We start from the raw sequence: 13,320 nt of genomic DNA, 5'->3' as shown, positions 1-13,320 counted from the left end.
CCTAAATATTTTTGTTTCCATTTGCATGTATGGCTATCTCTGTATTATCGTGGTCTCATTAAAATTCTTATTTTCATATTGTATTTAACATTTACTTTCTTGAAAAGCTGTTTCTCACATTGCAAAAAAGTAAAAATGTAAAAGCCAAGTGTACGTTCAAATTTATACTTATACTTTCAATAGATCACAAATGCTGTTTGTTCATGGACTAGAATAAGCCTAGAAATCATAGAAGAAAAAAATTTTCTTAATCTAATGACCATTTTCTTTGTTTACAAGTGTCTCTTTGTTTTTTAGGATTTGGAGAGGCCACTAGATGTTTTTAACATAATTTTAGCAAGGCAACAAGCACAAGTTGAGGTAATCTTTTTTTCTTCATGATAATTTTTTTTTTTTAAACTGGAGTATATTTGCTTTACAGTATTGGGTTAGTTTCTGCTGTACAATGAAGTGAATCAGCTATATGTATACATACATCCCCTCCCTCTTGGACCTCCCTCCCATCCCCCCATCCCACCCATCTAGGTCACCACAAGCCGAGCCGAGCTCCCTGTGCTGTACAACAAGTTCCCACTATCTATCTATTTTACACATGGTAGTGTATATATGTCAATCATTTTTATTAGCTGATTTTATGTTTTAAATATGTTAATACTACTCCTTTAAACCTGGGATCAAGAAATTTAAGTTTCATGGGAAGTTGTTTAGATTTACTCACGTGAGAATAAAGGTTGAGTTTTCATGTCTTAATTTAGTCTCAGGAGAAAATTAATTGGAATATTGGAGGAAAAAACCGCACTAATATGAAGGGGCAAATTTTCTAATTTTATAACTAAAAATTTGCTAACCCCCAAAAGAAAGTAAGTAAAAGTCATCCATAATCCTAGCAACACAGAATACTGGTGTTAACATTTTGATATGTAGGCTTCTAGTTTTTCTCTCATGCATATGTACCTATTTATGCTTTGTATCTCCCATTTCTTTCCCTTTATTTCCTCTTCCCTCCCTTCCTTCCTCCTTTCTTTAACCCATTTTCTTTTTTTCTCCCCTTCCCTCCTTCTCTCCCTCTTCTCTTCCTTTCTTTTTTTTCTAAAATTAGACTCAATCTGTTTGTAATGTTTTGTAATTACTGACTTATCCCACTTGGTACCTTGTCCTCATTGTTCCATGTCATTTCTATTATTCTGTAACATGACTTTTTTGGTAAACAAAAAAATAAATGATAAGTGCAATAAACTCATTATAGAAAAGTTAGAAAATAAAGATCCACAAAAAAAGAAAATAGAAATACCCATTATCTCACACACTAAAGATAACTACTGTTAATACCTTTTTGTGTATTCTTCCTGTCTTTTTTATAGTCATAGATCTTTATACACATACTCATTTTTTTAAATGGGATTAAAGCATATGCACTTGTTCATTCATATACTTAGTAAATGCTCATTGAGTGCCTGCTGTACTAGCATAATAGTTAAGAGTGTAGGCTTGGGAGTCAGATGGTCTGGATTCTAATCCCAGCTTTGCTATCTGCTACTTGTTTGACCTTGGGTTGACTATTTAACCTGCCCGTGCCTCGGTTTCCTCATTTGTAAAACAATATTAATTCACAGTACCTACATCATAGGGTTATTGTGTGGAGTACCTGATAAACCATATAAACCACTTAGACTGTTATATGCCTGGCACAATTCTATGCACATAATTATGTACATCTCATCACCCTTGCCATATTCTATTTGTTAGAAACAAGTCACAGGTCATGCCCACACTCAAGGGAAGGGGACTGTCCAAGGGTAAGAAAACCAGGAGGGAGAAGTTTTAGGGCAGGTGGGGGATGAGTACAACATGTGAAAAAAAAAAGTGAGGAAACTCACTATTGAGAAGGTCACTTCTCCAAGTGTTGACTTCCCTCCACCATCTGCCTACTTTGCTAACTTTTCAGAGTCTGTGGTAGATGCTTTTTATGTTTTGTCCAGAATTTTTTGTTGTAATAAACAATGAAGGATGTGTTGTAGAGGGCTTAGGCCATCATGGAACTGAAAGTTCATCATTGGATTTAGCCATAAAGAAATCATTTAAAGAGCAAGTTTTATAGAATAGTATGGGTAGAAATTTGATAGGAATGAGAGGGAGTGGAAGATGAGGAATTGGAGAGACTAAGTACAGACAGTTATTTCACGGTAAGTGGAAAGCAAGATAAAGGGAGTGGCAACTCGTGGGGATTGTGGAGTCAAGAAAAGGTTTTTTAAGTTGCTTTTTTTTCTTTAAAAAATAAGTTACAGTGTTCCGTTTTATATAGTATTCCATAGAATTGTTTATCCAACATAATTTTAAATGACTGACTAGTACTCAGTTCTGTTGGTATACCAGAATTTGCTTACTATTTCCCACTGGTTATATTTGATTATAAATGACACTACAATGAGGAGCCTGGTCTTTACATTTTCTCAAACGTCTCATTTTCTTAAGGACAAATTCCCCAAGGTGGGGCAGAGAGTGTGAATATTTTAAAAGGTATCTGCTACTACTGTGAATTTGTTCCTATGAATTAGAGAAACATTTTGCCAGAAGAAACAGATAATTCTAATCTTCCCTAAATTAAGTTGCTTCAGTTTAATTGGGTGTTCTTAATACTACTTATCAGTTGCTTCGAAATTGAAGGAAGAAGATAAATTATTGGATGCTGTGGCTAAAGAAGGATGGGATGTAGATGAAGAGAAGGCAATTAGATTCATCCAAGATTGATGTTTTTTCATTATAGTGGAAAATCTGCAGGGCCAGAGAGTTTAAAATGTAGGCAGAGGATTGGATGAAGTTATTTACCTTGGCCTCTTAGCTGGACAGGGAAGGGAAGTGAAGGCAACAGAGGTGGTATATAGGAAAAAGTGAAAGGGTTTTGCATACCTCTTCATATTAAATTTTATACACATTTTAAAATTTATGGTCTCATAGATATATTTTACTGTGAAAAATAAAAACGCATACTAATCTTCTATGCTAGGAGAATAAAGAAGTTAAATATTATTTCATATAAAATATAAACTAATCAGCTTTATATTTTTTTACCCATTACATTTCTGACTGCTGAAAATGGATTAAGCTTGACAAAAGTTAGAGCTGAGATATAACTGGGACCATCAATGATTTTGTGGGCAGATATAGACCTATTCCCCTATTATTTGTTTAATGTCTACTTGTTAAAGATAACTTATTTAACTTAGCTTAAACTGAGTTGTTAATCAAACTTATTCTCTTTACTATAGAATTCATCTCTTTAACTTGTCTTCTGGATTATTTCACTTTTTGGTACACACAGAAGCTTGTAGTATGTTACCAATTTACTACCAATTTAAAATATTTTAAAGTTAAAGTGGGAAAATTATTTACTTATTCAGGAAATGAGAAGATAGAGTCTAAATTATTTAAGCCCTATATTCTTTTAATCCTTTTGTTTTCCACTTTTGAGTTATTCATCTGTATTTTACTGAAAAGTGGGTAAAGACAAGAAGCAGCAGATGATCAAGCCAGGATTTGTTGAGAAACAGGATGAAATGAGATTTGACGACTTTCTAATTTTATTTATATTCTGTCCCCCAAACATGTTCATAGTTAGCAAGTCAACAATGTATGTGAATTATGAAATAGGATTGTTAAATTTTATTTTTGAGTGTGGAAGTGTCTTCTTTCAGGGAACTTTTCATTTTAAAAATCTGCTGTCATAGTAGCTCCTTACCTTGTAAATTTGGAAGACACATTGCTCAGAAGAATTTTACCTGAAACCTTAACTTACTCACAAAATGCAACTTTGTCAGAAAGCTATCAGTAGGTGTGACAAGTATATAAATTAATAGACTGTGTTAACCAAATAATGTTGAGAATCGTTTCAGAAGGAACTAGCTTTATTGACTGCTTTTAACTGAATTTAGTGTTAAAAAAATTAACCATTGTTCTTACCTGGCTACACCTGAAAGTGAAGAGGGCATTTATTCTTTAATTAAATGTTTTGATTTTTATTTTTTAGGTGATTCGATCTGGGCAAAAATTAAGGACAAAGTCTACTGACAGAGGCGAGAAACGTGGAGGCTGGTTTAGTGGGTTTTGGGGTAAGAAGGAATCTAAGAAAAAAGATGAAGAATCTTTGATTCCTGAAAGTAAGTTCCAAGTCAGATAGTTTATTGTACACTGATAAGGAAAAAATATATAAACTATGTTTTAGCCAGTTAGTTGAATTTTATTTCATAGTATTTTTGAAATAAAAGTAGCTTAGTATAGTAAACATATAAACAAATACATCAGGATGGAACATTCCCATGTTTATATAACTAAAATAAAACTTTGAATTTTTGAGAAAAGTTATTTGTGTGAAATTTTTAAACTTGAAATTCAGAAATCTCACAGGTAGCATTCCTTATTGTTACTTTTTTACATGGATATTTAATTAGATGTTTCACTTAATTTTTGAAATACTTAGGGAATTATAAAATTGTTATGTGACACCTGAATTCCCTTAATGGTGTCTCTTTGCGTTTTCTTTTTTCTTTTTTTTTTTTTTTTTGCGGTACGCGGGCCTCTCACTGCTGTGGCCTCTCCCGTTGCGGAGCACAGGCTCTGAACGCGCAGGCTCAGCAGCCATGGCTCACGGGCCCAGCCGCTCCACAGCATGTGGGATCTTCGCAGCCCGGGGCACGAACCCATGTCCCCTGCATCGGCAGGTGGACTCTCAACCACTGTGCCACCAGGGAAGCCCTCTTTGTGTTTTCTTGACCTAAACAAGCAAATACATGGTGTTTAACAAGTCAAAATAGTATATTAGAGGAAATTACTTTGCTGCTTTTGCTTTAGCATTGTGTCTATTGATTTTAGGCCACTCGTTAGTTTGGTTTGATTTTTTTTATTGTATCTATAAGACTGAAGCAATTGGTTTCTTAAAATATTATCTTTTTGTAGCTATTGATGACCTTATGACACCAGAGGAAAAAGATAAGCTCTTCACGGCTATTGGTTATAGTGAGAGCACCTACAACCTAACTTTACCCAAGCAGGTAATTATTTAGGTGGTAATTATTTAGGTGGTTTCATTTTTCTGTGTTATCTTGAATTGGGTTAAACAAGTTATTGATTTTTAAAGTAACTAATAAAAATACGTTACAGTTTGTTTCTGCTTTACTTTTTGTTACATGTTTCAGTCAGACCTTACCAATTAAAACTGTCTCCAACTTTAGATTTAGTTGATTTAATGAATGTGAGAATAACCTGATAAAAAGTACTTATAGAGGTAAATTAAGTCTTTTAAAAATTTTATCTTAAAAAAATCTGTGTGTGTGAAATGTAACTCATGTATAAAAGAGTCATCAAAACCAAAATGTATTGCTCATTTGATGTGTCATAAAGAACAGCTGTGTAATTACTATCGGTTAAATTATGGACTGTGCAATAGATAGGGCATTATTGTGAGATCTATCTCTGTTCTTTCACTGTGTGTATTTTGCTCACTTTCATTGTTGTGTAGGTATTTTCATTTGAAAATACCACAACTTATTTATTCATACTTTTGTTTATGGGCATTTTGTTTTTTGGTTGTTATGCTGCTGTTAACTTCTTGTAAATGTCTTTTAGTGGGCACGTGAGATTTTCTGCTTAGTATATCTTTAGGAGTAGAATTGGTGTATCATAGGATATGAGTATGTTTAACTTTAATAGATTCTGCTAAATACTTTTACAATGTGAAAAACATTTCCATCAGTGGTATATGAGGATTCTTATTGTTCCACATCTTTACCAACTCTTACCATCATCAGTCTTTTAAATTTATCCATTCTAAATGGTGAGTATGTAGTATTTCATTGTGGTTTTAATTTGTGTTTTCTGGATGACTGAAGAGGTTTTTCACTTTCTTGTACTGTTGTAGGCCTGATAGATATCCTCTTTTGTGAAGTAGCTTTTGAGTCTCTTGTTCATTATTGGGTTGTCTTTTTCTTATTGGTTTGTAGGAGTCTTTTATGTATTTGTTAAATTACATCACATCCCTAGAAATGAGTCATTTTATAACTGGAAGTTTGTACCTTCACCAATTTCCCCCATACCCTGCTCCCTGTTCCTGGCAACCACCAGTCTATTCTCTGGTCTTTTTAGATTCCACATATAAGTGAGACCATACAGTATTTGTCTTTCTCTGTTCGACTTACTTTACTTAGCATAATGTCCTCAAGCTACATCCATGTTGTTGCAGGATTTCCTTCCTTTTTAATGGCTAAATAATATTCCATTGTGTATATCCACACCACATTTTCTTTATTTTTTCATCAGTCAGTGGACACCTAGGTTGTTATAATGTCTTGGCTGTTGTGAATAATGCTTCAATGAACATGGGAGTGCACATATCTCTTTGAGGTATTGATTTCATTTCCTTCAGATAAATGTCCAGAAGTGGAATTGCTGGATCATAAGGTACTTCTCTATTTAGTTTTTTGAGGAACCTCCTCACTGGTTCTTATAGTGACTCTACCAATTTACATTCCCACCCACAGCATGGGAATATAAATTGGTACAGAATAATAGCCATTCTAACAGGTGTGAGGCGATATCTCATTGTGGTTTCTTTTTTTTTTTTGTCTAAAGAACATTGGCAAATGTATTTCCCTCCATATGAAGTTATTAATGTTTTTTAGTTGAAGTATAGTTGATTTACAATATTAGTTTCAGGTGTACATCATAGTGATTCAGTATTTTTATAGATTATGCTCCATTTAAAGTTCTTACAAAATAATGACTGTATTGCCCTGTGACGTACAATATATCCTTGTTGCTTATTATTTTATATATAGTAGTTTGTACCTTTTAATTTCCAAACACCTTTTGTGCCCATCCCCCTTTCCCTTGCCCATCTGGTAAGCACTAGTTTGTTCTCTTCATCTGTTGATGGACATTTAGGTTGCTTCCATATCCTAGCTATTGTTTGTATTACTGCTGTGAACATTGGGGTGCATGTATCTTTTTGAATTAGTGTTTTTATTTTCTTCAGATACACACCCAGGAGTGGAATTGCTGGATCATATGACAATTCTACCTTCAGCTTTCTGAGGAACGGCTATACTGTTTTCATTGTGGCTGCACCAATTTACATTACCACCAATAGTGTAGGAGGGTTCCCTTTTCTCCACACCCTCTTCAACATTTGCTTGTTACTTGTGGACTTTTTGATAATAACCATTTTGATAGGTGTGAGGTGATATCTCATTTCAGTTTTGACTTGCATTTCTCTGATGATTAGCCATGTTGAACTTTTTTTCATGTGTCTTTTGGCCATCTCTGTATCTTCAGTGAAAAAATGTCTACTCAGGTGTTCTTCCCATTTTTTAAATCAGGTTAGTTGTCTTTTGATATTGAGTTGTATGAGTTGTTTATATATTTTGGATATTAACCCCTTATTGGTAATATCACCTGAAAATGTTTTCCCTTATATGGTAGGTTGCCTTTCCATGTTGTCAGTGGTTTCCTTTGCTCTGCAAAAGCTTTTAAGTTTAATAGGGACTGTTTATTTATTTTTGCTTCTGTTTCTTTTGCCTTAGGAGACAGATCAAAAAAATATTGCTGCAGTTTGTGTCAGAGAATATTCTGCCTGTGTTCCCTTCTGTGAGTTTTATGGTTTCAGGTCTTAAATTTAGGTCTTCGGTCCATTTTGAGTTTATTTTTGTATGTGGGGTGAGGAAATGTTCTAATTTCATTCTTTTACATGTACTGTCCAGTTTTCCCAGCATCACTTATTGAAGAGATTGTCTTTTCTCTATTGTATATTCTTCCCTCTTTTGTCATAGATTAATTGACCGTAAGTGTGTGGGTTTATTTCTGGGCTCTCTATTCTGTTCTGTTGATCTCTGTGTCTGTTTTTATGCAGGTACCATACCGTTTTGATAACTGTAGCTTTGTAGTATACTCTGAATTCAATCAGGTAGCATGATACCTCTAGCTTTGTTCTTTTTTCTCAAAATTACTTTGGTAATTTGGAGTCGTTTATGGTTCCATATACATTTTAGAATTATTTGTTCTAGATCTGTGAAAAATGTCATGGGTACTTTGATAGGGATGACATTAAATCAGTAGATTGCTTTGGGTAGTATGGCCATTTTAACAATATTAATTCTTCCAATTTAAGAACATGGGTTATCTTTTCATTTCTTTGTATCATCTTCAATTTCCATTATCGGCATTTTATAATTATCAGAGTATAGGTCTTTCACCTTCTTGGTTAAGTTTATTCCTAAGCTATTTTATTCTTTTTGATGTGATTTTAAGTGAGATTGTTACCTTGCACCTGTTCCTGATCATTCATTACTAGTGTATAAAAAAGCAACAGATTTCTGTTTATTAATCGTCTATCCTGCAACTTTACTGAATTCATTTATTCTAAGAGTTTTTAGGCAGAGGCTTTAGGGTTTTCTATATATAGTGTAATGTCATCTGAAAACAGTGATAGTTTTACTTCTTCCCTTCCAATTTAGATACCTTTTATTTCTTTTTCTCGTCTGATGGCTGTGGTTAGGACTTCCAATGGTATGTTAAATAGAAGTGGTGAGAGTGGGCATTCTTGTCTTGTTCCTGATTTTACAGGAAAAGCTTTTAGTTTTTTGGCATTGAGTAGGATGTTAGCTGTGGGTTTGTCATAAATGCTCTTTATTATGTTAAGGTATGTTCCGACTGTACCAAATGTGATGAGAGTTTTGTCATGAATGGATGTTGAATTTTGTCAAATGCTTTTCCTGCATCTATTGAGATGATTGTGTGATTCTTATCCTTCCTTTTGTTAATGTGGTGTATCATATTGATTGATTTGCGAATATTGAACCATCCTTACATCCTTGGAATAAATCCTACTTGATCATGGTTTATGACCCTTTTTATATATTGTTGAATTCAGTTTGCTAATATACTTTTGCAACAATATTCATCAGAGACATTGGCCTGTAGTTTTCTTTTTTTGTAGTGTCTTTGGTTTTGGTATCAGGGTATTGGTGGCCTCAGAGAATGAATTTGGGAGTGTTCCTTCCTCTTCAGTTTTTTGGAATAGTTTGAGAAGGATAGGTAATAACTCTTCTTTATATGTTTAGTAGAATTTCACTCTGAAGCTGTTTGGTTCTGTACTTTTGTTTGCTGGGAGATTTCTGATTACTAACTCAATTTTACTACTAATGGTCAGTCTGTTCAGGTTGTCTGTTTCTTCTTTTTTGTTTTTACATCTTTATTGGAGTATAATTGCTTAACAATGGTGTGTTAGTTTCTGCTTTATAACATAATGAATCAGTTATACATATACATATGTTTCCATATCCCCTCCCTCTTGCGTCTCCCTCCCACCCTCCCTATCCCACCCCTCCAGGCAGTCACAAAGCCCCGAGCTGATCTCCCTGTGCTATGCAGCTGCTTCCCACTATCTACCTACCTTACATTTGGTAGTGTATATATGTCCATGCCTCTCTTTCGCTTCGTCACAGCTTACCCTTCCCCCTCCCCATATCCTCAAGTCCATTCTCTATTAGGTCTGTGTCTTTATTCCTGTCTTACCCCTAGGTTCTTCATGACATTTTTTTTTCTTAAATTCCATATATATATGTCAGCATACAGTATTTGTCTTTGTCTTTCTGACTTACTTCACTCTGTATGACAGACTCTAGGTCCATCCACCTCATTACAAATAGCTCAATTTTGTTTCTTTTTATGGCTGAGTAATATTCCATTGTATATACGTGCCACATCTTCTTTATCCATTCATCCGATGATGGACACTTAGGTTGTTTCCATCTCCGGGCTATTGTAAATAGGGCTGCTATGAACATTTTGGTACATGACTCTTTTTGAATTATGCTTTTCTCAGGGTATATGCCCAGTAGTGGGATTGCTGGGTCATATGGTAGTTCTATTTGTAGTTTTTTAAGGAACCTCCATACAGTTCTCCATAGTGACTGTACCAATTTCACATTCCCACCAGCAGTGCAAGAGTGTTCCCTTTTTTCCACACCCTCTCCAGCATTTATTGTTTCTAGATTTTTTGATGATGGCCATTCTGACTGGTGTGAGATGATATCTCATTGTAGTTTTGATTTGCATTTCTCTAATGATTAAAGATGTTGAGCATCCTTTCATGTGTTTGTTGGCAGTCTATATCTTCTGTGGAGAAATGTCTATTTAGGTCTTCTGCCCATTTTTGGATTGGGTTGTTTGTTTTTTTGTTATTGAGCTGCATGAGCTGCTTATAAATTTTGGAGATTAATCCTTTGTCAGTTGCTTCATTTGCAAATATTTTCTCCCACTCTGAGGGTTGTCTTTTGGTCTTGTTCATGGTTTCCTTTGCTGTGCAAAAGCTTTTAAGTTTCATTAGGTCCCATTTGTTTATTTTTGTCTTTATTTCCATTTCTCTAAGAGGTGGGTCCAAAAGGATCTTGCTGTGATTTATGTCATAGAGTGTTCTACCTATGTTTTCCTCTAAGAGTTTGATAGTGTCTGGCCTTACATTTAGGTCTTTAATCCATTTTGAGCTTATTTTTCTGTATGGTGTTAGGGAGTGATCTAATCTCATACTTTTACATGTCCCTGTCCAGTTTTCCCAGCACCACTTATTGAAGAGACTGTCCTTTCTCCACTGTACATTCCTGCCTCCTTTACCAAAGAGAAGGTGACCATATGTGCGTGGGTTTATCTCTGGGCTTTCTATCCTGTTCCATTGATCTATCTTTCTGTTTTTGTGCCAGTACCATACTGTCTTGATTACTGTAGCTTTGTAGTATAGTCTGAAGTCAGGGAGCCTGATTCCTCCAGCTCCATTTTTCGTTCTCAAGATTGCTTTGGCTATTCGGGGTCTTTTGTGCTTCCATACAAATTGTGAAATTTTTTGTTCTACTTCTGTGAAAAATGCCAGTGGTAGTTTGATAGGGATTGCATTGAATCTGTAGATTGCTTTGGGTAGTATAGTCATTTTCACAATGTTGATTCTTCCAATCCAAGAACATGGTATATCTCTCCATCTATTTGTATCATCTTTAATTTCTTTCATCAGTGTCTTATAATTTTCTGCATACAGGTCTTTTGTCTCCCTAGGTAGGTTTATTCCTAGATATTTTATTCTTTTTGTTGCAATGGTAAGTGGGAGTGTTTTCTTGATTTCACTTTCAGATTTTTCATCATTAGTACATAGGAATGCCAGAGATTTCTGTGCATTAATTTTGTATCCTGCTACTTTACCAAATTCATTGATTAGCTCTAGTAGTTTTCTGGTAGCATCTTTAGGATTCTCTATGTATAGTATCATGTCATCTGCAAACAGTGACAGCTTTACTTCTTCTTTTCCAATTTGGATTCCTTTTATTTCCTTTTCTTCTCTGACTGCTGTGGCTAAAACTTCCAAAACTATGTTGAATAAGAGTGGTGCGAGTGGGCAACCTTGTCTTGTTCCTGATCTTAGTGGAAATGGTTTCAGTTTTTCACCATTGAGGATGATGTTGGCTGTTGGTTTGTCATATATGGCCTTTATTATGTTGAGGAAGGTTCCCTCTATGCCTACTTTCTGGAGGGTTTTTATCGTAAATGGGTGTTGAATTTTGTCAAAAGCTTTCTCTGCATCTATTGAGTTGATCATATGGTTTTTCTCCTTCAATTTGTTAATATGGTGTATCACGTTGATTGATTTGCGTATATTGAAGAATCCTTGCATTCCTGGAATAAACCCCACTTGATCATGGTGTATGATCCTTTTAATGTGCTGCTGGATTCTGTTTGCTAGTATTTTGTTGAGGATTTTTGCATCTATGTTCATCAGTGATATTGGCCTGTAGGTTTTTTTTGTGACATCTTTGTCTGGTTTTGGTATCAGGGTGATGGTGGCCTCGTAGAATGAGTTTGGGAGTGTTCCTCCCTCTGCTATATTTTGGAGGAGTTTGAGAAGGATAGGTGTTAGCTCTTCTCTAAATGTTTGATAGAATTTGCTTGTGAATCCATCTGGTCCTGGGTTTTTTTTTTTTTTTTTTTTTTTTTTTTTTTTTTGCGGTAGGCGGGCCTCTCACTGTTGTGGCCTCTCCCCTTGCGGAGCACAGGCTCCGGAGCACAGGCTCAGTGGCCATGGCTCACGGGCCCAGCCGCTCCGCGGCATGTGGGATCTTCCCAGACCGGGGCACGAACCCGTGTCCCCTGCATCGGCAGGCGGACTCTCAACCACTGCGCCACCAGGGAAGCCCTGGTCCTGGGTTTTTGTTTGTTGGAAGATTTTTAATCACAGTTTCAATTTCAGTGCGTGTGATTGGTCTGTTTATATTTTCTATTTATTCGTGGTTCAGTCTCGGAAGGTTGTACTTTTCTAAGAAATTGTCCATTTCTTCCAGGTTGTCCATTTTATTGGCATAGAGTTGCTTGTAGTAATCTCTCATGATCCTTTGTATTTCTGCAGTGTCAGTTGTTACTTCTTTTTCATTTCTATCTATTGATTTGAGTTTTTTCCCTTTTTTTCTTGATGAGTCTGGCTAATGGTTTATCAATTTTGTTTATCTTCTCAAAGAACCAGGTTTTAGTTTTATTGATCTTTGCTATCGTTTCCTTCATTTTTCATTTATTTCTGATCTGATTTTTATGATTTATTTCCTTCTGCTAACTTTGGGGTGTTTTTGTTCTTCTTTCTCTAATTGCTTTAGGTGCAAGGTTAGGTTGTTTATTCGAGATGTTTCCTATTTCTTAAGGTGGGATTGTACTGCTATAAACTTCCCCCTTAGAACTGCTTTTGCTGTGTCCCATAGGTTTTGGGTCGTTGTGTCTCCATTGTCATTTGTTTCTAGGTATTTTTTAATTTCCTCTTTGATTTCTTCAGTGATCACTTCGTTATTAAGTAGTGTATAGTTTAGCCTCCATGTGTTTGTATTTTTTACAGATCTTTTCTTGTAATTGATATCTAGTCTCATAGCATTGTGGTCGGAAAAGATACTTGATACAATTTCAATTTTCTTAAATTTACCAAGGCTTGATTTGTGACCCAAGATATGATCTATCCTGGAGAATGTTCCATGAGCACTTGAGAAAAATGTGTATTCTGTTGTTTTTGGATGGAATGTCCTATAAATATAAATTAAGTCCATCTTGTTTAATGTATCATTTAAAGCTTGTGTTTCCTTATTTATTTTCATTTTGGATGATCTGTCCATTGGTGAAAGTGGGGTGTTAAAATCCCCTACTATGAATGTGTTACTGTCGATTTCCCCTTTTATGGCTGTTAGTATTTGCCTTATGTATTGAGGTGCTCCTATGTTGGGTGCATAAATATTTACAATTGTTATATCTTCTTCT

At 35.1% G+C, this 13,320-nt stretch overlaps 1 protein-coding gene across 4 annotated transcripts in view; it reads left to right on the top strand.

Annotated features, from left to right (window-relative positions):
• Positions 1-13,320, top strand: part of VPS13C (vacuolar protein sorting 13 homolog C) — a gene marked incomplete at both ends in the record, with an annotated part of 185,655 nt that overhangs the window by 48,107 nt on the left and 124,228 nt on the right. For all 4 annotated transcript variants that reach the window (XM_079700003.1, XM_079700000.1, XM_079700002.1 and 1 more), the window contains 3 exons: positions 298-360; positions 4,025-4,154; positions 4,951-5,045. In XM_079700003.1, the coding sequence (XP_079556129.1) occupies positions 298-360; positions 4,025-4,154; positions 4,951-5,045 (288 nt within the window). The remainder of the gene's footprint in view (positions 1-297; positions 361-4,024; positions 4,155-4,950; positions 5,046-13,320) is intronic.

Source organism: Hyperoodon ampullatus (assembly GCF_949752795.1).
Source record: "Hyperoodon ampullatus genome assembly, chromosome: 3".
Classification (NCBI taxonomy): Eukaryota; Metazoa; Chordata; class Mammalia; order Artiodactyla; family Ziphiidae; genus Hyperoodon; species Hyperoodon ampullatus.
Note: the sequence above shows the minus strand (reverse complement) of the source record. Positions and strands in the feature narration are given on the sequence as shown.